At 49.2% G+C, this 25447-nt stretch overlaps 1 protein-coding gene across 2 annotated transcripts; it reads left to right on the top strand.

Moving 5' to 3' along the window:
- The first annotated feature begins 15007 nt into the window (after nt 1-15007).
- EREG (epiregulin) lies at nt 15008-25195 on the top strand. 2 transcript variants are annotated; one of them, XM_079306843.1, is made up of 5 exons: nt 15008-15487; nt 22912-22995; nt 23141-23264; nt 23821-23967; nt 24782-25195. In XM_079306843.1, the coding sequence occupies exons 1-5, from the start codon at nt 15469-15471 to the stop codon at nt 24840-24842; spliced, it is 435 nt and encodes a 144-aa protein (XP_079162969.1). In that variant the 5' UTR covers nt 15008-15468; the 3' UTR covers nt 24843-25195. The 2 variants fall into 2 exon arrangements, with proteins under 2 accessions (XP_079162969.1, XP_079162968.1); XM_079306842.1 differs by lacking the exon at nt 15008-15487 and adding an exon at nt 17416-17571.
- The last annotated feature ends 252 nt before the right edge of the window (nt 25196-25447 follow it).

Below are 25447 nucleotides of genomic sequence, written 5' to 3'. Positions count from 1 at the left end.
GGTGAGGAGGGCATGAGCACCAGTCCTCTCCTCTGTACATTGACACTAACATTTTCCAATGTTCAGCCTTTTTGTCCTCTTCATCTCCAGTCAAATCTTCCAATCTTTGCACTGTTTGCTCCTTTCTGTTCTTCTGACTTTTTTGTGGGTTCTACTGCCAGATAACTTGTGCTCTTCAGTCTTCAACTTTCAGTAGTGGCCCTAACATTTTTTATCACGTGTGTGGTGAGAGGGCAATTAAGTGTAAATTGCAGTCTGCACATCCTCACATGCAAAAACACCCTTCACCCATCTCACATGGAAATTGAAAATGTGCATGCTATTAGGAAAACACAAGTGAAAGGTCTTTCTCACTGGTGTCTGGAGAAAACTGTAGAGCTGAATATCCAAAGGATGAAAAGCCTTAGAGTTTTTGTCATGTGAGTAAATCTCCCTTTCACCAGTGAGTTCTCTTCCTGCACTCACACTGCTGGTGTTGGATTCACTTCCCAAGGACAGCCCTTGTCCATCTGCAGGTCATGCAAGTGCCTCTTCAGTGGTATTTACTCATTTCAGTGAGCCTTTTTATACCTCCAGCAACATGCACTGACTTAATTTTTTTCAATGTTTGGTTACATAAGTGAAAAGGAAGGTCTACTCAAGAGCCACAATTTAGCAGGATACTACACAGTGAAATATGTTTTTCTAGTTGGCTTTCAAGTCCAAGGCAGCTTTGGAAGTGAGAGTTTGCTGATATTTTTCTGCTAGTGGAAGAAAAACGAGAGTGTGGAATGTGCCATGCAAAATGAGATGTTGTGTCAGGGCAGAATGAGAATAAAATGGAGAGATGAAGATGAGAGGGAAGGAAGGACGAGGTGCTGTTTGTTTTATTGGATTTTCTTTTCCGAGCCCTGGTTCCTGCCCGGGGGCTGTGTGCCCATCCTGCAGCAGCACAGGCTGAGAGCAGCCCCAGCTGTGTGCAAGGTGTTGGGGCTGGCTCAGGGACTCTGCATGGCCCCAGATCCTTCCTGCAGCCAGCCCAGCTGAGCCCTGCCTCCATCAGTGACAGATGCTGCTGGCCTGGAACGGTGTGCTGCTGCTTACGGCGCTGAATTTCCTGCAGAACTGGCCTCTCAGAGGATCAGGATCATCTTTCCTAGCTCATTTATCAGGCTCAGACTCTTTCTGTAGTGACATAATTAAGAGACTTGTAAGCTGCTTCTTCCCCTTCTAGCTGCATGTGCCAAAACCTCTCATTTCAAGAGGAGCCCCTGCCTTTGTGTGACTTTCAGGCAGGGCTGTCTCAGCTGTGAGGGGCAGCAGCTCAGCAGGGCCAAGCCAGAGACATCAAAGACTGGGATCTTCCTTTCTGAAGGGCAGAGCACTTGCCCTGTGAATACTCCAGGCTGGTAGAACCACACTGGCTTTTCCTGCAGCACATCTCTCAAGCTGAGTTGCCCTTAAGCCACCCAGCCCTGAACCTGCTTCACTGGCATCTGCAGCCACTGTGCAGGTGTGCTGGGCTGCCACTAGAACATCTCCCTGAATTTGACTCCCTTTTTCTGCTCAGGTGTGTGGGTGGCCTGCAGTTTCCCTGATCCCAGCAAGGTCTGTTTGAATCAGTGAGATGCAAGCCTGGGAAAAAGCTGGTTTTAAAGATGCTGCCTTTTGGTTTTGGAGGGAAGTGTAAGGAGCTGAATCATGCTTCGAGTGTGCAGGGTCCCTGCCCTGCTACCTGCAGGGCACACTGGTGGCTGGCAGGCAGGTAGGAGACAGTTTTTCCTTGGAGATTTTTCTCTTATTTGTAGTAACCCACAGTATATTTGGGTAATGACACACCAGGGAACCTTCTCCATCCCACTTACAGTGCAGTGCAAATATGATTTGTGCTGCTGCAGTAGTGCATTTTGTTTGTTTACTAAAAACTAGCTGTGAAACTATTTGCTTCCTACTTGATGCAAAAAAAGGAAATCAAAACAAAACCCCCCAAAAAAACCACCCCAAAACCAAAAATCAAACCCAAAAATTTGTGTTCATCTCAGCACAATTTTAGAGTTTTGTAATTCTTTGCACCCATTATATCTTTGGTTTCACTTCGGATCCATGAAATGCACTGTAGGTGGCAAAGTATCCCACAAAGAGAAGGCTAATTTGGCAATGTAATTGACTTTATGTTCAGAATATCTCCTGTCACTCTGAAGGTTGCAGCTCTTAATGGATTGCCTCTAGACCATCCCTAGGACCCAAGCCTATAAGAATGATGTTCAGTAGAGAGCTAAAACAAGGGGGGATTAAAGTCACATGTTGGAGAGACATGGATCTTCATCCTTGTTAAAGGATAGATCATTTTTCAGTCAGTTCTTTTAAGAAATGGTGCTTGGATAGATCAATAACACAGTGAGTCTTGAAAGAGGAAGAAGATGGGTCAGATTTGGTAACATGCAAGTTCCATGATGAACAGCAAGAGTTTCTCTTGGAATATTAATTTCAGTTCTCTCTCTCTTATGTGATATGAGAGCAGGTTATGCTTGTGTTTTAACTTCTAGAGCTATTCTGAAAAATACCATGGCCAAGTGTAAATGTTTGAATCCAGACAGTTTGCACCATGCAGATAAATAATCTGAAGGCTGGGTTCCTGCCATGGGCAGGATTTCACAGCCCTGCTGCTTTCAGTGGATGCCAGCACGGAGCCCTGTGCTGGCTGCTCCGTGGTCCGTGTGTCACAGAGCTCTGGTGTGGCTGCCCTTACCTGTCCTGACCCTTGCTCGGAGCAGGAAAACGCCTGTAGAGGTCCCTATTGTACTGCAAATCCAGGAAACCACTCGAGACTCCTCCTTTATGACCCAGTTAAGAGACAAAAAAAGTGCAGGCACTCATTAAAATCTCAGTGTAAGTAGTCATTAATTATCATGGCAGCAATAAAATCTTGTACTATGACTAGACTTGGGGCTGCTCCTACTCTCGCTGAAGCGGGTGGCAGCGAGAGCAGGTTCTGTGAGCAGCAGGAAGTGTGCACCAGAGGGAACTGTTCCCTGGGCTGCTTTGGGAGCACTGGGACCCTTTTGGCTCCTGGCTGCACAGGTGGGAAGGGCTCACTCTGTGTGGCTGCCGGGGCTGGGAGCTGGGGCACAGGCTGGCTTGGGTTGAGGGCAGGGTTCGACTTGGTAGGAAGCCCATGGCCTGTGGGCAAGCAAACCTCTAAATGGGAGGTTGCTCGAGTCAAATTAAAATTCTAATTCCACTTTGCATAAGTACAGACATGAAAATACCCTATGAGACACAGTTTCACAGATGAATTAGTGTTAAAACTGCTTTAAATGTTTATCCTTGGGAGCAGTTTGGGATGAGCTGAACTTGGTAATCTAGGCATGTCTTGCATAGCCATTCTGGGGGTGTTTTCCATTTGATTGTTTGGGGGTTTTGCCCTATTGTGAAATTAGGGCCATCTGTAGATGGTCACTTGCCTTAGCTCTGGGCTCAGTTTTCTAATTCATAAAATAGTATCCAAAGGTGAGGTTTTGATTCCAGTCTAAGACTGAGTCACTAAAATGCTAATTTTTAATGGAAACTTCCCGTTGAATTTATCTGGTGAATATTGACAAGGAAGTTTCCTTGTATAGATTCCCTAGTGGCATTTGTTTATGCAGGTATGTTGTCCTTTAATAAGGAAAAATATAGTTTACTGCCTTTTGATTACCTGATATTCAAATGCCAGGTGTGTTTCCTGGCCGGGACTGACCCAAATGCAGCATGGCATCATTGCCCTTGGCAATCCCAATCTGTCATCCTCTTGGATTTTTTTTTTTAATTGTTATTCGGGTGTTTTTGTTTGGAGGACACAGGGAATGCAAGAACCCTTCCCTTCTCCTCCTTGCCCAAGGCTGCTGTGCAGAGGCCTCTCCACAGCTCGCTCTGGCAAACAGCAGAGCCAGGCTCGAGACACGAGAGGACAGGGCTGAGCTTTGCAGGAATGTCTGAGTAACTGGGGCAAAGCGAGTTTGCCTGCCATGGTTTCAGAACGTGAGGCTCAGCCTGTTTGTGTGCCACTGCTGGGCAAATCCCCATTTTAGTGACCTGTGCGTTTGACAGCGTGCAGCAGTGGGTTTGCCGTGGGTGCTGTTCCAGGGAGCTGCCCTGGGAGATGCCAGTGCCAAGGGCAGTGCAGAGGCTGTGGGGCCACAGCTGGGCACAGCAGGGAGCCGTGGCAGCCTCACCACGGGGAGGCCCCGAGCGCTTCCCTTGAGAGCATCCCCGACCCCATCCGGCAGGGCGGGGTAAGTCAGTGACACCGGGAGGGGGCCCTGCAGTTACAGGCCATGCCACAACATGCCAGATTTGCCTGAGAATTTTGTGTGCTACCCCTTCTTTTCAAGGCTGTGGCATTGCATGTTCATGGGCGTCTCTCAGAGGGATGCTCTTCAAGAAGGAGAACTCAAGGAGGGCCTCTAAGGGGCCTTGTCTGTGTTTGTGGTTTTTGGAAACCCAGCATCTCAGGTGCTGAGTTTTGGGGTATAAGTCTTTGTAGTTCTGACACGATACTTTGGAAGCTTAATCTGCCATGTGTGTCAGGCTGCTGCTGTCAAAGCAGTGCCCTTTCAAGCTGTCCAGGTTTGCTGGAGAAAATCAATGTTCTGAAACAGAGGCAGGACTCCCAAGGAGCTGAAAGAGGAAGTTCTCTTGCCCTTTCCCCTTGCCTTGTTAATGCTTCTCTTGACTTCTTTGGTGGCATGTTCACGAAGGTTCTTGTGCAAATAGATATGAAAGTTCTCCCTCAGGCACTTCTCAGCCGTCTCCTGAATGCCTTTCTCCATCACTAACGATGTTTTCCATCAAGATTACAGCAGGAAAGAAATGTTCTCTATGGGCTAGGTGCTCCCTGTGCGTGAAAAGTGTGTGCAGGAGCCAAGAAACGCCAGGAGTTTCTTCCTGATTGTTCCCAAGAAGAATGGAGAGTGACGCAGGGGAAGGGCATGACCTTATACCAACACACACGCACTCCAAGGCCTGCACAGAAGTGTCTGTGACCTCAGCACAACAGTGGGGAATTTGGGGTGGTCTGACCCACTTGGGTGTCCCCTTGCATTCCACCCTGACCTTTTCCTTCTGGCCCATCAGAGGTCCTTTGAGCCTCATCCTTCCTGGCCTACCCAAAATGGGTGTCTCCCTGCCAGGAGCAGGTGCCTTCCTGTAATTCAAACTGCAGTCTGAAAGAACTTTAAAAGGTGATTCCAAGTAAGGGTTACTTAGACTGCTTTTTAAACCATTAAGGATTTGTGAAATGTACTGTAGAATGCCTCCACTAAAGGTTTTTGAAGACACTTGATCATGAAGTAGGGCTCTGTGATTTTCCCAGTCAGCTCTAACTCCAAGCCCTGCTGCAGGCTCTAAATCAGCATTTGCTGTCTTCAGTGGCTGCAGACTCAGGCTACTTGCACTGCCTTCAGTCCATGGGTACTTATGTGTTTATGGCTTTTGAGGTGCTGTGCACCCCCTATTTGTGATGGCTTCTTGAATGAGAAGTACCATGATGCATAAGAAGAGCAAGTGAGAGATGGAAGCCAGCATGTGCAGCATTCAGTGACAGCAAGTCAGAGATGTAAGTGTGCTTTGAATGGTACTCGAAGGTTAAAAACCCTTGGGGGAGGAGGAAACTCAGAGGCACTTGGCCCTATGTGTGTATATAGGCACAATCTGGGTAAAGCCTGTTGATGTCCTGGGCTGCCATAGGGTTCCTGGGGTCTGTGCATTGTCCATAATGTCAGTGCATTGAAGTGAGACTGCTTCTCCCCTCAATACAAATACTTCTGGGTATGTGCATTGAAAGAAAACACAACGTAGATGGGAGACAAATTCCCTTTGTCTTCTAAACATTGGAATACATTTAAGACTGTGCACTGCTTCATTATTTGCATATCCTTACTTCAGCACTTAAGCTCTGTGCTGAGTTCCTATTATGCCAAATGATATTTTCTGTGATCAATGTTCAGGTGACATGGAAAGACATGGTCAAATAGATGCCTTGTGTCTGATAAAAAAATCTCTGACTTTAATGTGCATACCATACCTTGTGCTGATGAAGAGCTGAGGCTCTGCCCTAGATATCAGGTGGTTTGGTAATGTGGAACAGCAAGTTTGTCTTTGTTTCTCATAAAAATAATCTTTGTTGACCCAGAGCTTGCGTTCGTGCAGATCAGTACATGTGCAGAAAGCTCTGCAGAAAATATTGCATTATCCTTCAAAGAACTCAGGGAAGTGCCCCCTGCCATGTCCCTCCTGCAGCCCATGGAGGGTTTGGAGTGGGGGACTCTGCCCTGGCACAGGGGCAGGTCTGTATGCAAAAGGTGCAGATCAGGGCCTGCACAGTCTTCCTATTCTGCACCAGAGCTTTAGTCCAGTCCTCTCCACATGCGAATTCCCCCAGGGTCTATGGTCCTGTGCAGAATGAAAAATGATAATTGATAGAAATTACAATTAATATACATCAGACATAATTACAGTTCCACATGATACAATGCAAGTCACTGCCAAAGAAGTCCAAGCAGAGGTTTCCACATATGAACAGTGAGATGGTACAAAAGCAGTTTGATCTGCTTCAGGTGGCCTGTTAGTTCAGAGGCTTGAGCTTCTGTCTCTTTTGTAGGGTAACAACCTACCTGGGTGCTAGGCAGGAGCTAAGGGTTTATTTAGCCTGTGCCAAGGGTGAGTAAGCAGCAAAGGGAATATCAGGGGTTGTTGGGCTCAGCCCACCATGCACAGGGTCTGGTATATTCCAGGGCAAGGAGGCTGAAGGGACAGAGTGGTCATGGCATGGGAATATAATGGCCTGCTGGTTTTCCACTCTTAAATTGCTCTCCCTGGTCATGCTTAAATTTCCCTTCTCCCACAGCATGGATCAGGACTGCAGCATAAGGAACAGGAGCCTTGGAGGCAGCAGTGCTGCTCTGGCTCAGCATCCACAGAGGAAGTGATCCATGAGAAGGGCAGGAGTGGAGCTCAGGGACAAAGGTAGGAATCCCTGTCTCTGCATATGTCTTTGGTAAATTGCAGACCCTGTGCTTGCCTCCCTGCTGTCATCAGACAAATACTCAAATGGCTACAAGGATGCCAGGGGGATGAAAGTGTTAGAGACTTTGAAGGTAGTTCAGAGATGCTGGGGTATGGTAAACCAGCACTTAGTCCATACATATATACTAATTGCATCTGTAGATGGAAAACCAGTCTTGCTCCCAGTGTGAACTCTGGGGGAAGCCAGCAGCGTTTCAGCAGCCAGCTGAAAATTATCTATGTCATGCTGCAGAGAGTGGAGCCTTCTCTGCCTCTGCTTTTGCTTTAGCTCCTTGCCTCCTTCAGCCCTGCCATCCATAAACAACTGGGGGGAGTTTCGGGTGTTACTAATTTTAATAAAGTGGTTTTAGGAATGTTTTGCCTCTCCAGAGCTTTCATAACATATAGTAATAGAGGCTTTTGGCAGGAGCAGTAAAGCAAATTGCTCTCACCCTCCCTCAGCATGCGGTAAGCAGTGTGTGTCCCAGCAGGCACGTGACTGAAAGTCTGAGCATGGTGCAGCACCTGGGGAGCTGGGAATGGCCGTGTCAAACACACAGGCTCTGTGTCCTGCACAGAAGCACCAGCTCTGCTCTCCCATGCTCACTGGGCCCTGGTCCCTGCCAGCTCGTGCAGCTCTCTGCAACTGCTTCCTTTGGATTCCATGGGGAGTGCTCTGTCACTGGGGATGCACGTCCTTGTACCACGGTTTACTCTGAGCCTTCATTTTCCTTGCTTTTTAGGGCTTGCATCACACTGCCAGGCACTATTGAGCAGACATTTATGTTTATCTGCCTACCTGGTAAGGGAAAGGTAAGCAATTTTTATGCTTCAAATGCCTTTCATATCTCCCTAAGGCATTCAGTTATCTCGTTCCTTGGCTGTAGGTACAGTTGCAGTGGGTGTAAGTTACAGCTTCCTCCTGCTCTATCTGCAAAGCAATCTGCATCCCAGCTGAGTTCATAGTGCAATATGCACTTAGAACAAGTAGGGTCAGGACTTTTCCCCCTTGTTGCAAATTAAACAAGTTCCTGATGATTTCCTTTACAGCAAGCATCTATTTCAGATGTTCTGTTCCAGTGGTGCTAATGATGGGTTAGAGGGGTGTAACACAGGCCTGACATTTACAGCTCTCAGTAGGGATGACACCATGAGCAGCCTGTGCCTCTCACAGGAGCAGAGGAGAAGAAAATGGTGTCCTGTCTGGGAAGGTTTTGGAAACACCACTGAGGTTATGCTGGGAATCAGACAGAAATGAGAGTTATTCAAGTTTTTTGTTGCTTGTGACATAGCATATGAGTCTTGTCCTTTTGGCCAGAGTCTGGAGGAGGTAGCTGAAATACTTTGCTGGCATCTGACTTGATGCTACCATTACTGTAGCCTGCAGTTACAGTTCTTCAAGGACCTGATTTTGGAGCTAAGGATGCCCTGCCAGACTGCTTGGCATCAGCACACTCTCAGTAGTGGGTTGTTCACATGTGGATGAGCAGTGACTCAAATCGATGCTCCTACTTCTACACCAGAGTTCTTAGTGTTGTTTTTCTGTTTGCTTCCAAGCTGGAGCTTCCCTCTGCATGGAAGCAATTCCTCCATCCCTACGGCTGGCTACTTAGTCAAATATGAGCCAAGCAGAATAGATGTGCCTTGCTTTTTTAAAAGATATTTAACTGACAAGGAACTTTGAGCTTCTCTCTAGCTCTGCAAGGAGGTTGTGTTCTGAGATGCACTGCCAAAACATAAGAGCTTGTATTATGACTTCTTTTGGAAAGTTATCTTTAGATTTGCTGCAGAAAAATTGCAAATTACAGACAATTATCTCATTATTGACCTACAAAAAACCCTATTTTGCAACACTGAAGAAACTCACAAGAAAATTTAGGTTTTTCCTCTGTGTGTCACTGTCCTCATTCAGCTGGAATGGATTGTTTATGTGAAAGAGAAAAAATCCCTACCTGTAGGGATTACCTCTCTAGGTAAGATGTACCAACAAGCATTCATATCAATGTAACTCCCTTGCCTTCTCTACCTGAGGAGAGCTACGCAGCATAAGCCTCTGGGAAATAATGCCAATAGTAACATACCATTCCTTAGATTTGAAATTCCCCAGCAAGTGCTCCCCAAATGCACCAACTCTCCGAACAACTGCAGAAGCCGTGAAGTAGAAGTCTTGGTATGTACCAGGAGAGGCAATGCGTGGTCAGTACGGCTTGTGCAACATTACCAGCGAAGCTGCAGGGGAGACAGACAGACTTGCTGCAGGCAGGCATGCATCAAACTGGTCAAGAGAGCTGAGGGGCTCCTGACAGGGTATTTACAAACTGGTGACATCCTGTTTATGGGAGCCGTGTAAACAATCGAAGGCCGTTGCCAGAGGCCGCGCTGTCGCTCGGCCGTGCGTAAGAGCGGCTCCGGCAGCAGCGGCGCGGGCGGCAGCGCTGCGACGGGGCACGGCGGTCAGAGCCGCTGATGGGGCACGGCGGTCAGAGCCGCTGATGGGGCACGGCGGTCAGAGCCGCTGGCGCTGGGCACGGCGGTCAGAGCCGCTGATGGGGCACGGCGGTCAGAGCCGCTGATGGGGCACGGCGGTCAGAGCCGCTGGCGCTGGGCACGGCGGTCAGAGCCGCTGATGGGACACGGCGGTCAGAGCCGCTGATGGGACACGGCGGTCAGAGCCGCTGATGGGGGCACGGCGGTCAGAGCCGCTGATGGGGCACGGCGGTCAGAGCCGCTGATGGGGCACGGCGGTCAGAGCCGCTGATGGGGCACGGCGGTCAGAGCCGCTGGCGCTGGGCACGGCGGTCAGAGCCGCTGATGGGACACGGCGGTCAGAGCCGCTGATGGGACACGGCGGTCAGAGCCGCTGGCGCTGGGCACGGCGGTCAGAGCCGCTGGCGCTGGGCACGGCGGTCAGAGCCGCTGGCGCTGGACACGGCGGTCAGAGCCGCTGATGGGACACGGCGGTCAGAGCCGCTGATGGGGCACGGCGGTCAGAGCCGCTGATGGGACACGGCGGTCAGAGCCGCTGATGGGACACGGCGGTCAGAGCCGCTGGCGCTGGGCACGCCGTGATGCGCGGCGCCCTGCATAAGGTGCGGGGAGACACTGCGAAAGGGCTGCTGAGACCTCTGGCTTACTTTAGTTAACCTGTGCCTGCCCTTTAAAGTGGCTGCTTTGGAAAGATGGGTAATGAGCTTTGTGTACTGCAGCTCTTCCTGGAAATCCCTCTCCTGGTTCACAAAGGGGAATGTTATGGGAACAAAACAAGGGGAAGGGTTGAGGAGGCAGCATGGAGACAGAAGAGCAGAGCTGTGTTCTGCACAGGCTCTCAGGTCTGGCATGTTTCACCTGAGACAGGCCGTCTCCTGTGCTGGCTTCATGGGCCTCAGGCTGCTTGTGTGCTGGGTTTGGGCAGAGTAGCTTAATCCAGGTGTGGAGCTGGAAAATGAGTTTGGGATGCTTGAGGGGGTGACCTCAGCTGCAGCCACACTGCAAGTCAGGGTCAAAAGTGTCTCATCCTGAGCATCTGATGTGCAGCCTCACAAAATGGGGTTCTCAGGGATATCTGTTGAAAATCCTGTAGAGGAACTATTGTTGTTCAGAAGTTTAACGAGGTTCAGAGACCAAATTGTTGGCAGCCTTGGCTAATTCATCCCATTCCCTAGCCCTTAATTTCCTATGTGAAGGACAAAGACCCTGGCTGCAGGAGGATTGATCAAGAACTGCCAGCCACAGCTTAGTGCTGTTGTTAATTTAATAGCATTGCTGATCTAATTGAGCCCAGCCCTGGCCTTTGTCCTGTCCCAATTGATCTCCACGCATGCTCTCCCAGTGCCATGAAGGAAATCTCCTGCCTCTCTTAAATAACACTAAGCTGCAGGAACGAGGACGAGGGGGTGGATGTGTGGATCCCACACGGAGCAGTTACACGGGAAGTGGCACAGTCAGCCCAAATGGCTGCTGCCACCTGCCCCCCAGGACATCCAGTTGCAGGTTCCTGTCTAGTCCCATCTCCTACTTGCACCTCAAATGACCAGCACCTGCTGTACCCATGGATGGAGAGATGGGACAAGTTCCCTGTGGCTTGGGCCTTCACCTCTCCTTGGCCCTTAGACAAACCCACAGCTCCTTGCTGAGGGAGCAGAGAAACATGCCAGCACTGAACACCTTTTATTTTGCTTTTTAGTGTGGGAGGAATCCAGGCTGCATTCTTGAGATAGGCTGGGGAACAGCCAACTCTGACTGCAGACCTGGGCTCTGTCTCCTTTCCTGGTAGTTGGCAGCAGCCTGACTGCATCAGTGGCAGGGAAAATCAGCATTGGGGGAAGATGGTTTCCACCTGTGCAGGTGCTCTCCCTGCCCCTCTCAGTCCCACAGAAGCCTACAGTCTTGCCCTGTGGCTTCCAGTCAGTGGCTAAGTTGGCTAATACATTTCTTCCATGTGTGACCTAGGAATGGTGTCCAGGGAGACTTGGATACCTGAGATGATGTTCAGACCATTGATGGGAGGAGAAGAAGGTGACTAGAAGATGATTTCACATAGGTCATTCCCAAACCAAACCCCAGAGGTTTCCACATACCATGTGACTCATGGGCTCAAGAGTTGGTGGTACTGAATTCACTGGAGATCAAAGAATCTGGAGTTTCATAGCAGGTTGGGCCCAGTCGGGGAAAACACCGAATAGAAATGTGTTGTTGGGTGTTGCAATGCCAAAGTATTCCTGATGAGCTGCTTTCCCATCTACCTGCAGGCAGAGAGCATGATATCCAGCCTGGCTTCCAGCTGATGTGAGCTGGAGGGAGTGCCATGGATTATTTTGCTGGAGCTGTAGGAGAGCTTCATTGGGGACCACAGTGTCCTAGTTTGAAATATGACTGCAGCCATGAATTGGGCACCTGTGTTTATAGGCCCCCTGGGGCAGATTGTCTCATCACCTCTGCGTGACAACAGCCAGCACAATAAAGGCCTGATCCTCCTCACAGCTTTTTTTTCTTTTCTTTTCTTTTTTTTTTTTTTTTTTTTTGTCACTCCAGTAATAGTAATGATTAACAGTAATTATCAGAACAGTAGTGGGAGTGTCCCATAATGCCAGTGGCTGGGGGAATTCCACTAAGTGCATCTGCTACAATGCTTAGTGCTGGTTACCAGGCCAAACAAATACACTGCAAGACTTGTGGCTCTTTCCTAGATTTGGTTTCTGGAACATGTGCTGGCTAAGCTGGTTTCAGGTGGATTGCTGTTTACTCCATCATCCCTAATGACACACTGCTCCTGTCCAGGGTGCCCCAGCTCCCGTGTGCCTGGCTGGCATGCAGGTGACAGTCATTGCTGTGTTGCAGTCAAAACGTGGAGTCTGTGGACAGCTGAAGTCCCAGTGGTGGAGCAGGGCTGGAGCACGAGGTGAGTCACAGCTCAGGGCTGCTTTGGATTCAGCAGGCCCAGCACAGGCAGGGAAACAGCCTGCTAGTCAACCCTTCCTCTGCTCGTGTATGCTCAACATGTAAGAGCAAAATATTTATCAAGAGCCACAATAAACTTGCCAAAGGGATTGAAGCCAGTGCAGCTGAGGCCTGTGATGGCCAAAATTCCCAGATGGAGCAGTGAAGAGTCAGGAGCTCAACTGATGGTGTGTGTGTGTAGAACATATTGCTCAGGCTTTAGTGCAGGCCTTGGGGGCTGGTCCTGGGCTTCAGGTGACAGTGCTGTGCCTCTTACTGACAGTGCCTTCTTCTTGTCTTCCTCATGTTGGCACCAGCTGTCCTGATGGGAGTTACAGGAGAGGCATGGAAGGCTGAGATGGAGAGCCCAGAGCCTGGGTGAACTGCTGTGCAGAAAACCTGACAGTGGCTGGTGAGTAACAGCAGTCTCCATCACAGTGGGTTTACTGTCCTGAGGTGGATGTGGCTCCCTGGGCAGAGCCATGGGGTGGGTGGGCCATAGAGGAACATGCTGTCATGTAGAAATTTCTGTTCTCCTGGCCACAAATCAGGGGCATAAGTAATACAGCCGTGTGTGCACATGGTGACTTGTCAGAGAAGGCAATCTTCATCTCTGCATGTGTTCTGTCTCTCAGCAGTTAATCCTTGTCTCTGGAGAATGAGAAATTCTGTGGAAGAGATGACTTTATAAACTCAAAAGAGGTGCTGATGCACAGAACAGCACACAGGACTGATGGGTAGGGGGCAGGTGTTCTCCCAGCTTGCTTGCAACCTACTACATATTGTGGGGAAATCCCCTTTGCTTCCAGCTTTGTCTTTCTATTCTTCTATTCTATGTAATTGTTCTAAACAGTTCACCCAAAGCAAGGAGAAACAATCAGTAGATTTAGGGACAGTGATGTGGGGGGGGGGGGGACTCAGCTTGATAGCACTCTCTGCAAGGGCACAAGTTTGTTAGTAAAGACTCCACAAATGAGAAAGGCTTCAACCCCTTGGAGGCTAAGAAATCACTCAGCATGGAGCACTGGGCTGTAATTAGGAAAGGGAAATCACCAGCTGAGCATTAAGAAGTTCTTGCTGCCCGTGAGATGTGTTGAGCCATTTGGGATTTGCCCAGGGGAGAGTAGTGGCAAAGTCATACAAGCCAGGAGAATGAAGTTTTCAAAACTGTCCTTCAGGGAGGAATGCAGCATCAGCTGGGAGATCTGTCTCCCTTTTCATTGCCATCTTTCTGAGATGAATGACAATTAGCTGCTTGGGGGGTTTTTTGTTTCTTTTTTAAATTGCTGGTTAATGCTGACCCAAGAAGTTGGCAAAGAAATCAGTGAATCTGGGGAATTGTTCTTTATTTTTAATAGCAAAACATCCATGTTGTCCAGTAACTTTGACCTCATTCTGTGTTTACAGGAAGAGGCATCGGCCACTTTCAGTCCTGGGTGCAGAATTTGAACTCTCATAGTTTATAGGAGACTGGTTGTTTAATTCATCCCTCACATTCATGGCAAATTTGTAACTGACCTTTCAATGGAGTAATTTGGCTGAAGGTTCTTCTTTACTCCATTTCCTCCAGACGTAGGTTGCATCTACGTGTCCCAGCTAAAAATACATTCCCTTCTTAGGGCATTTGTGTTCCCACGAGTCCCACGAATTTTACCATTTATGATTATCACAAAATCATGGAATCAGTTAGGTTGGAAAGGCCCTCTAAGATCACAGAGTCCAACCATTCCCCCCAGCACTGCAAAGCCCACTGCTGAACTGTGACTCCAATGCCACATCAACATGCCTTTTACATCCTTTAATATTAATCTTGTAGATCAAATGAAGATGCACTCAAGAGTGAGGTGCATTCCAATTGATGTCTGACCTTCTGAGAGTATTTCTTGAGCATCCCTCATTTTGTGCACTCCAAGCTTGCTGTATGTAAGTCTGCTTACAGACACTGATGTGCACTCATGCTGTTTGAAAAGTCCTGGATGATTTTCCCAGGAATTTACGAAATTGGTGCTTTTTGTTACTTTGTGCATGTGTGCAACAGTGGTGAGTGCAAGAGTTGGGATGATTTTCTTTCCATTTCAAAAATACTTTCTAGCAGGAAAAATGTTGATTTTTCAAATGCGTCTTGTTTCAGGAGATGAAGCCAGATCACACACCCAGCAGCAATGCATAAAGGACCAGGTGCAAGTCCTACAGAAGGCAGCTAAAGTAAGTGGTACAGACACTTGCCATGTACGGTTTTAGTTATGTAAAAACACACAGATTAAGTGGCAGCTCATTGCTGTGAACATGTGTCTTCTTCTGCAGCAAGTCCCCTTGAAGAAAACAGCCACCATAGAAAAATACACATTTTAGCTGTGTTTTTTGCTCTTTAAATCAAAAAGGAGATGTTGTTCATAGAAAGTGATGGATGCAGTGACAGACAAGGCTCAGTCCTTACCCTTGCAATAACCATTGCTGTGAATCTGCTGCTCTGTCCCAAATGGGGAGATGAATGCTTGAGACATTGCAAGGACTGTGGCAAGCTGAAGCAAGGACTTCAGCTGAGCCTCTGTACTTGGTGAAGAGGTTCTCTTTAAAAGTGGTCATTAAGGCAAGGCAATAAAAACAAGCAAGCCTTTTGCACAAGTTCTTAAGGTATTTCCTCATATTACATTTGGTAAAGAAAAAAATCCTGCAATGTCAAGGCATCCAGGGGGCTGCTCACTGGGTGGGTGCCAAGGGGCACAGGTCCCTGTGGCCGTGCCCTGGGCGTGCCGGTTCACCCGGCTGGAATCGAGGCCAGCAGTGGAGATGCACTCGTGGTGCTCTATTGCCCAAGCAGAGCTGCTCCCAGCATTGCACAGGCTTGTCGCTCCTACCGGCACCTGTGGGATGCAATGAGCCTGCCTTGCAATGACCCCAGTGATGCTGCAAGGCCTCTTGGAAAACTGGCTCTTAAGGTGTGTGCTAGCCTTATCCCAAGAGGCATCCTTCACGTGGAGGAGGGGATGGTGAAAGCCGCACGCCGGGATGCCGGATGCGAAATCAGGTACTGTGAAACAAAGCACATTACAGAAAGATGAAGCAAAGACCTGTCCGTGATACTTGTTTTCCATATATTCAGATCTGAAAGAGGAAATTCCAATGAATTGCTCCAATTGTGTCAGCGTTACTTGGTATCTGGGTACCGGTACAAAACTATAATTAAATGTTGCCTTTCAGAGGATAAATCATGCAGGAATTTAAGGGTAAAATTAATTATAAAGTGGAAGTTCTTCGGTGATGCTGCTTTTTAAGGCATCCGTAAGCCCACACGCAGAAACACGTTGCTAATAATTGCAATTCCTTCCTTTACTCATGATGATCCCTGAAAGAGCAGACAATAAAATCCTTAATAAGGGGGATCAACACAAATTAAGCAACAAAAACAGTCATGTGGCATCAAAAAAGACACCATCTGCATGGCGTGACTAATGAGAGATGAAAAAAAGGGGACTTAGAAAAAGATTCCAGCTATGTTATGTCCCACTTGCTGTGAAGGGCATCCTTCTAAATGCTACTTTCACACCGAACTTTATTATATTTATCTTGCCAACTCTCATACCATTTAGGTAATTAATGCGTGGTGCTGACACACAGTTCTGTAGCAACACGCTGCCTTTTTTCACTTCAGCATCTCCATGCTACTGTAGACCTAAGAAAATGCTCCAGAAATAGAGAGTATGATTTGTACCGGATCTATTGCAGCCCCCTGAATGAATGTCTTTATTACTTAGAACTGCATTCTGCACAGGGAGTTGTGGTATATGTGGTATTCTGCACTGTCTTCTGCAGTTATCTCTCTTGTATCAATAACTGCTTATAAAAATGGGAAACAGGACAATTGAGTCATTGGCTATCACAGTGCAGCTCACTGTCAGTGCTCAGGTTTATTTCACTATGAGATAAGCTTATCAGTTCTGCTGTTAAACTGAGTATCGATGTGCTTTTATGGAGACATAAGGCTGGGGAACATGAGTTTTCCTTTAAAAGGAGAATAAGTAAACCATCATTGCTGAGCACCTTGTTGAGATGAAACACACTTCGTATTTTAGGCAAATGTGTGTAGTAGGGATTTGGTGGGTGGGATCCTTCAGTCGTCCGATGGTGGGATGTAACTGCTGAATGAGATCTTGCCTAATACAGCAACAAGAGTGCGTGGGCTTCAATGGGATGCTCGAAAGGAATCTTTTAAAAAGTAGCGGTAACTGGCTGGCTGCTCTTTCAAGGATCTTACAACCGAAAGAGGTGTTGCTTCCAGGAACTGCCTGCGCCACCGGGCCGTGAGGAGGCCAGGGGCTGGAGGGGGAAATGGCACACACACCCCCTGAGCTCAAGACCATTGCAGGTGCCGGGTGAGGTGCTGGCATTCCTGGCGCCTGTGCTGTAACTTAATAAACCATTTCTGCCCCTAGCTCCGGGGCACCCTGACAGCTGCACGTTTGTGCTGAGGATCACTTCAGAAATGCCAGGAGATGGAAGATCAGGCCAGCAGTTTTCCAGCTGCCCACCCTGGGGTGTTCCCCAAACCTTGGTTTAGGCACGGGTGGCGTTTATGGCAATGCATGGCCCAATGGTCCCTTGTGTGAGCCGGCTCCGGTCCGGAGGGCCTCATGCCATTGCACATCGCACGGATGCTTTGAGGAGAAGCAGAGATAGCGGTCCCGAGGTTGTGCCGTAGGCATTCACAGCCCCGGGAAGTCCCGGGTATCAGTGCCCGGGCTAGACTGCTCTCAGGGCTCGGGCAGTTTTACGGCCCCAGGTACTATACGCAATGCTCGCTGCTTTAACGAGGGACACCGCATGCACTGGGGCCGCAGCGGCCGGCCGGAGGGGGCAGAGCGGCCCCGCCGCGGGACACGGCCCGGGGACGCTTGTGGGCGGGAGGCGCGGGGGCTGAGCCGGGCCGTGGCTGCGAGCCGGGCTCCGCCTCTCCGCGGGCACATAAAAGTGCGGGCGGTCAGCCGGCCGACTCCACGCCGCTGTGCCGCTCCTGCCTCCGCCTCCTCTCTGCCTGCGCCTCCTCTGCTCCCTGGGCACCGAGGGCGATGGACGCCGGCTGCCTGTCGGCCCGCAGCCTGCTGCTCTTCCTCGGTAAGCCCCGAGGCCCCCGTTCCCGCGGGCGAGGGCTGGGAGGGCATCGGGCCTGAGTCCTGGGGCAGGGGCATTCTTTGGCTGTGCGAAATCTGCGTCAAAGCGCGAAGTTCAGCCTGCCTTCAAATGGAGCTGATGGGTTTCTCTCCGAGATGGAGTCCCGGGTGCTGACAGGTGTACTCGGGTGGATTGCGTGAGCTGAGGAGTGGAGCACACGCCGCGCTCTGTGGTGTGTTATTACAGGGTGTTTTTGTTGCTTGTGCGATGCCCAGGTGTGTCCTGTGACTGAGTGGAGGTGAGCATTCTTTCCCTCCTTCCCAGCTTTGCTCCCAGCGCAGTCTGTTCTCTTTCACCTTGACTTGTCCTGTTTGTAGCCCGGTCCTGCTGCCTTCACCCAGGCCGTGCTCTGGGCGAGCTCAGTGGGTGAATCCTCACAGCAGCAGGAACTTACTTATGATAACAAAACAGGTTGTGGCCTCCTTCTGCTTGACACTTCTCCACCTCCTCACTGGGAGTGTGTTACTCTATGGTATGACATAAGCTACCTGAAAGTCTCAAGTGAACACGTGTATCCTTAGAGCATCAGGAGTCCCGGGGCCTGGGTGTGCTGTGGTGCAAGAGCTGATCCTTGTCACACACCTCCACGGGGCGCTGGCAGTGACAGGTGGCGACTGCTGAGAGCTGGCCCTGTTGGGCAACTTGAGCTGTGTGGGCAACACAGTCCTGAGACCTGGCACACTCACACCTTGCTTTAATGACAAAGCATGTTCTCACACTCGTGATGTTGGGCCCGAGGTCACAGCTGATGGACAAACTCAGTTCCCAAGAGTCTCTTTTGGGACAGATGTTTTCTTCACCTTCTAAGCCCACTGCAGCATGAGTTTGTGTCTTTTGTCTTAGCTGAGTATTTCCATAACAGTTGATGGATCAGCTGCTGCACAGTATCTCACTTGCCAGGATAGCAGGCTAAACATCTTGCAGTTTGTGAGTCAGCCATGCTTTGCACAAAACTGACACTGGTAGGAACTGGTATGTCTTCATGGATTTGTATATGAATTTCTTTGTTTCCGGGGCAGGCACAACATCTAATACTAAGGGATGGATTAGTCATAGCTAGGTGGCATTATAACAAGTGCTATGAACACTTTACTGCCTTCCCCTCCCAGGGCAGGAGTGTAAGCAGAACTTGCTGCTTCTGGGAAGACTGTTTGTCACTGGTGTTATGCCAGACTGGAAGAGGTTCTCTCTGAAGTGACAGTCCTTGCCAGGTTAATTTCTTGGCTATTGTGGGCGTGGAGACTGCGCAGCAGAAAGGCAGTGGTGGGAGGGAGATGTCACTCACTCCTGAGGAGACACGGTGCTGTGCCAGCCACATGCAGGTGTGGTGGTGATGGCCACAAGCTCAGGCCCTTCCTTTTCTGGGAGTTGCTGCAGCAGCCTTGGCACTAATCTCCTTGTGCTCACTGTAGTGCCCACTCAGTGGGGGAGGCAGGTGTTGGACCTCCAGACTCACTGGACAGCTCCAGGAGCTGCTGGCCTTCTGTGTTCCTGTGTCACATTCTGGCAGCAAATTGGCTCAACATGGAGATTGCTGTGTCTGACAACGGGGAAAGTGTTAGTGGCTGATGTATCTGGCTGGAAGTGATAATGGATTTCTGCTCTTGTGGCATAGGGACCTCAGTCCCCATGCAAGGGGTGGAAAGCAGTGTGGCCAGGGCACAGGGGCAGCATGTGAGTGAGATCTCTGGTGCGTGGGTCTCCAGGGGGCTGGAAGCAGTGCTGGGATGACTGGGTGCACAAAACTGCATTGTCTCTCCTTAAGGGTAAGCCCTGGTACAATGCTGAAGATGATGTGAGCCAGTAACAGTTTTGGAGCACCAGTCTGGTGCTGGTGTTTCCAGGCTGGTGTTTCCAGGGCTGCCTTAGAGCTTCTGCAGCTTGATCCTGGACATCCACAACTGTGAGTCTGCAGTTCTGGTACTGAACAGTGGTAGTAGGGATGCTTACAAAGCCAGTGGGACTAATTTCCATGTTCCTACCAAAGAAGGCCTTGTACAATTAAGACATGCCCTGGATGTCCAAAATCAGGTGATAAGGATGCACTTTGATCTGTCTTTGCAGGTAAAATGGGCTGAGATCCTTCAGGTGTGTGTCGCCTGGGCACTTCTGCTTTGGAGGTGCAGCCTGTGCAGAGGGTGTAGGTGCTGCTGCTGTGGCAGAGGGACCAGAGAGATGCCAAATGGGAGGTAGCATCATTCAGGTGAATTAGTGTGAGACTGGCAGTCTCAGTGACAGACACAGCAAACTCAAACAATGATTGAGCTCTCGGAAACCTGACAGTTCCCCTAGTGTAAATCCTCCTCAGAGCAGCCTCAGTTTAGTGTATCTTGCATGTGCATCCTTCATCCTCAGCAGTCATCCTGCCACTGGGAACTTCAGCTGGCTCGCAGTGGGCAAACTGATGATTAGCCCTTGGGGGTCTTCTCTGACTGAGGCTGCAGGAAACGAAGGCAATTGGTCACCTCATTTTCCTCTCATCCCTCATGGGATGAAGTAAGCAGCAGCATTATTCCTGTTCCAGTGGGTGCTGTCAGTGTTAACCTTGCAGGAGTACCTGAGAAGCTGGATGGACTGTGTGTTCATGAAGAGATGTAGGAATATGACATGTAACACTCACATTCCTGCAAGACACACATGAAAATCCACCATCTTATTAATCTTATCTTGTACCCTGTGTTTGCTTAATGAACAGTGAAGGAATAAAAATATAACCTCTCCCAGGTGCTGTGTTTAGTATGTATCATCTGATAAATATCCTGGGAAAGGCTCTCCTTTGCCATTGCTGTGGCCAGATCCCTTATCCTCCCAGTGATGTCAGAGGGGAAATATGTGCATGGGGGAAAGGGCAAAACACAGCAGTGCAGAGCAGGAAGAACTTTGCCCAAAACCAGCAAATACTGCTGGGTGTCAGCAGATATGCAGGTCTGCAGTCCAGCCTTTCCAGCCCTGAGTGCCTGCAATCAGGTGGAGGAGGCACCCGCACATGGCGGTGCTGGAGGAGGAGGTTATTTTTAATTTGCCCCTCACAGATGTCTGAGTTGTGGCCTTCAACTGGAAAGTCATACTTTCTTCTGGAGCCAAGAGAATAGCTGACCTGCCTCTTCCATGGACCTACACTGGAGTTTTCTCAAATGCAAAAGCCAGGTTCTGCTAAGGCTAACACTGGGAACTCCAGCTTAAAAAGCAGCTGCTTGGGTTATGCCCAGGTCAAGGAAGTGTGCAAACTGTGACAGAAATGTGTAGGCTGCATGAGATCCTCAGCTGACTTAATTCATCTGCTTAACAAGTGGGTATCTGGGATACCTCTGGCATGTTCAGCCTGACTTTTGTTCAGTTCTGGCCTTACTTCTTTCTGTGACATGATGTATCCTTAGTGGGACACTGCTGTCCTATGGCACAGCTCCTCCCTGCCAAGGGAGCAGCTGAGTCCACGGAGCACTCCTGAAATGTCCCCCTAGCTCCTGGGAAGAAGAACTGACTTGGTAAATCTTCTCCAGCATCTTTTGGGACCCCAGGTCCCTGGGTTGCCACTGACTGACAGCTGATGGCCTCTTCTTTCACACACTTGAACTTTCTGTTTTAGCAACTCAGACTGGCCTCACAGAAGTGTTAGCCTACTGGTGCTGAGGAAATCTACAGTGAGCACACTGCTGCTTAAAAAAAAAATCCCACCCTGAAAGTAAACTTGCATGTCCTGCCCCATTGGAGGGAAAGGCAGGTCCTGCTGAGTCATGGCAGCTGGCACAGGAGTCTCCAGCTGGTACAGGTGCTGGCATCATGGATCTGTTACTGTTGCTCTGGCTCTGGGGGACCTGGGCTTTGTTCTTTCTTCTAGAGCTGGGTGGGATTCTGGCTTACTAGCTTTGCAAGGAATGCAGTGTAGAGGGAGGTAAGGAGGAATGATGTTTATAAAAATGCAAACACAGGAAGGAGCCCTGTCCCTGTTAGATATTCCTGTTGGTTTTGTGTGTAGCTGGGATGATAAAGGAAGCCTACTAATCACCCAGAAATAGATGAGCTGCCGGAAATCCATTAATTACCACTACTAGATTTAACCCTGAGATGTAATGAAACTTTCTAATAACTGGAGTTGAATTAGAACGATCAGGAAATTATGGAGGCACACTCCCTCCATTAGACATGCATGACCTGACAAGTTAATAGAGGCAAACAGCCCAAAGACACAAATTACAGACTTCCGTGGAATGGGGCTGATGACTAAGCAGTTCATGAGCAGGTTAATTTGTGGCCACAGCTGGAGTGTTAGCCAGGTGGATTCCATGGCCAGCCAGGGCAGACATTCACTATGCACTCACTATTCCTCATGGACTAGCCACGAAGCTACAGGTACCTGTGCTGGCTTTCGAATCCTCACTGGAAATGTTCATTTGACTAGTGGAATAGCTGAAAGCTGTGCTTGTTTCCTCTGGTGTTCTGCTGAGTAACAGTGGCCCAGAGTCCATGAAGTGGTCAGTAACTTCTCCAAGCCCGTGGGCAGGTGAGGAGTGTTTGGTGTCTTGTGTTAGTGGCTTTGTTGCGAGTGGGCTTTTAACCAAAGAGCTGCCAAAAGAGTGGGTGTCAGTGCAGGAACTGTCCAGCCCCTCAGCTGCCTTCAGCAAGCAGAGGGCTGAGGAAGTCCTTTGCTGGTAAAGAGCAGCTTTTGTGTTAAGCCTGCCTTGAGCAGTTTCTGGTCTCTGAAGCCAGTGGTGGGGTGCAGAGCCTAGCTCAGCACTGTCCTGGTGTGCTGAGTCACCAGCTGCACCGACTTGCAGATTCCTAGGAAATTCTCTTCCTGTGGGCTCTTGTGAGTCAAGGATATCTAGATTTTTATCAGCAAAAGGACTCCTCCTGTGATGAATGCTGGATTGTCATGCCTAATTGTGGAAGCCTGGCTACTTCCCTTGCACAGGTGCCATGCCAGACCAGTCAGAAACCTAACATAATCATCAAATGGCCTAATTCCTGCCTCTCCCCCTAATCTCTCCAAGCCTGTTCCTGCCCAGTTTCACTCAGAGTGTGGCTGAGAGGTGGTCACAGTCACCAGGTCTCTGTTGAATCTTTGTTCTGCATTATAAGTTTGTGTTTCAGAGGGGTTTCTTTGGGTTGCTGCATATAATGTAGACAGCACATCACTCAGACCTATATTTTTTCAGCTTTCAACTTCAGGCCTTTCCTACTGTGATGAGAAGCTTCTGTTCTTCTTGCATTAATTACTACAACAGCTGAAATACTGAACTCAAAATGCATCTAGTTTTGACTATTGTTTTTATTCTCTTACAGGTTACCTATTGCAAGCAGCCCTCGGCACAACAGTGATCCCGTTGTGTGGGCCTGGTGAAATGGAGAACTGCACCACAGCGCTCAGTAAGTTCTGCACTGCTCTTTGTAAATAACAGATATTTGGTTCCCATCTTCCTTGGCCTGGCAGCCTCACTGAGGTGCCTTGGGAATAATTTTTCCCTGAGCAATATTGCCCACATCCTGAGGTGCTAATGAAATATCTTTGCAGTTCAAACAGAGAACAGCCCACGTGTGGCCCAGGTTGGGATAACAAGATGCAAACCTGAAATGAAGGACTACTGCTTCCATGGGCAGTGTGTGTACATCGTGGACTTGGATGAGCACTACTGCAGGTATGGGCAGGCCCCACTCACCCTGCAGATCTCCCTGAGGTGGGCTTTGAGGTGAACTTGGATCTGGCTCCCACTGCCACTTGGTGAAACACCAATCCAGCCAAGTATTAAATGCTCACGAGAAAGTGGAGAAGAGTGCCATGTCTGTAATGCGCAGCTGCGTTTAAGGAAGGGTTAAGCACATGTGGTGCCTCCAGTGATCTCTGTGAGAGTCTCAGACACCTGAAATTAGTGACCAACGCAGCTTAGACTTGGGACATTCATTCTGATGTGCTTCCCTGTCCATCTGTTTTATAGTAGTGTGAGATCCAGAACTCAGGCCCAGCACCAAGGTCTCTCCTTGGCTCCAACCTATGGAATTAGGACCCCTTAGGCATTTTTAAGGGTATTGTTCATTTACCTGAACAGTTGGTAGCTGTCTCTAGGACCGCGTGGGCTGGAGTTACATCAGTGGGAGTGTGCTGGCCCTGAGGAAGCAGCAGGCTGGCAGGGGGGGTGCTCTGTGCCCTGCAGGCTGTGACCCGTGCCATCCCATCAGCGTGCCTGTGTCCCTCAGGTGTGACGTGGGCTTCTCGGGCGTGCGGTGCGTGCACTCGGAGCTGGTGCGGCAGCCCCTCAGCAAGGAGTACGTGGCGCTGACCGTCATCGTGGTGCTGCTCTTCCTCGCCGCCCTCTCTCTCGCCGGCTACTACATCTGCAGGAGGTGAGGCTCTGCTCCCGGGCTCAGCAGGGGCCAGGCGCCCTCTGGCAGCCCGGCTGGCCTGCTGCACCTCGCTGACAGCACAGCCCCGCACCCAGACCCGCTCACCCGCGCTCCGGGTGCTCAGGACAGGCAGAGTGCTGGCAGGAGGCATGGCTGCACTGCCGGCCAGGCAGCAGCACTCCAGGCTGTGCACTGGGTACTGGGGCCCTACAGGCTGCTTCATGTCTGCCTTAGAGACGAGAGAGCAGACAGGGAATAGGAAAATTCTAGTGCTTCCATTGGTAATTCCCTCAGGCATCAGGGACTGGAGAGCAGCTGGATTTCTATTAGCTGCTCTGTTGATCTGGTGTGTTATTGTGGTGAGTGCAATTCCACAAGCACCGCCTTATCAGCGTCACCATAGGGGACAGTACTCTTCTCCATGAACAGATCCAAAGCAGCAGGAATCATTCTCCAGCCTAAATATGAATGGTAAGCATTTGTCAGAGAGCTGAGGAGGTGAAACAGCTCCAGAGGGAGAGCTCAGCTTCCCACAACAGCTAGATGGTAACCAGCAGGATTTCTCAAAGACAAACCTAGTACCAGCAGGAAGACTTTAATGCAGATGTGGAATTTTCAGTGAAGAGTTGAGAAAGGAGACTGCATTTCAAGTGATATCAGACCTGGAAATGAGCACAGACAGAGCCCAGCTGCTAGAGATTTATAACAAATGTGAGGAGCTTATACAGATTTTTTTTTTCCCTTCCCTCCTTTACCTTCCCCTCCCCACAAGCATCTGGCTTTCCAGAACTCACATTTCTCTCTTTTACTCCAGGTACCAGAACAAGAGGAGACAGACAAATGCCAGTGAATACAAGGAAGTTGGTGCCCTATAGGACAAACTGTGGCTTCTGGCAGCGTTCTGTTCAACTCAGTGGACTCAGTGGCTACCCATCTATTTAAATGTTATTTTTGTTAATAATATTTACAATATTTATAACCTTGTAAAAATTGCAATCGTTTGGTGATTCAATAAGCATAGGTCAAGCATTTTATTTTCAGTGTTTTATTTTTTTATTAAAGAATATTTCCCAAAAGGGAATCCCACCTAAGTGGTTCTTTGGGATAGAGATATATTTTTATAAAAACTCATCTTCTTGCTCTGGAGAGAAGATTTTTATATTTATTCTTGTGAATATACTCAAAGCACTTGTATTCCTTGAAATAAAAGTTCTAGACAAGGTCAAAATGTGTGCTGATTTCAGAGAGTGGTGGTGAATGGAGTTACCTCCACCAGGCAGCCTGTCATTGGATGTTCCCTAAGGCTCAGTACTGGGACCAGTCCTGTTTTGTATCCTTATTGAAAAGTCCTCATGAAAGGCAAGACTTGGAGAGCCTGGAGCATATCCAGAGAAGGCAGGTGGGGGAGAGTCTGGAGCAAACAACTGATGAAGGGCAGCTGCAGGAGCTGGGGGAGCTCAGTGTGGAGAAAAGGAGGCTC

This window comes from Erithacus rubecula, assembly GCF_903797595.1.
Source record: "Erithacus rubecula genome assembly, chromosome: 5".
NCBI classification, from domain to species: Eukaryota; Metazoa; Chordata; class Aves; order Passeriformes; family Muscicapidae; genus Erithacus; species Erithacus rubecula.
Note: the sequence above shows the minus strand (reverse complement) of the source record. Positions and strands in the feature narration are given on the sequence as shown.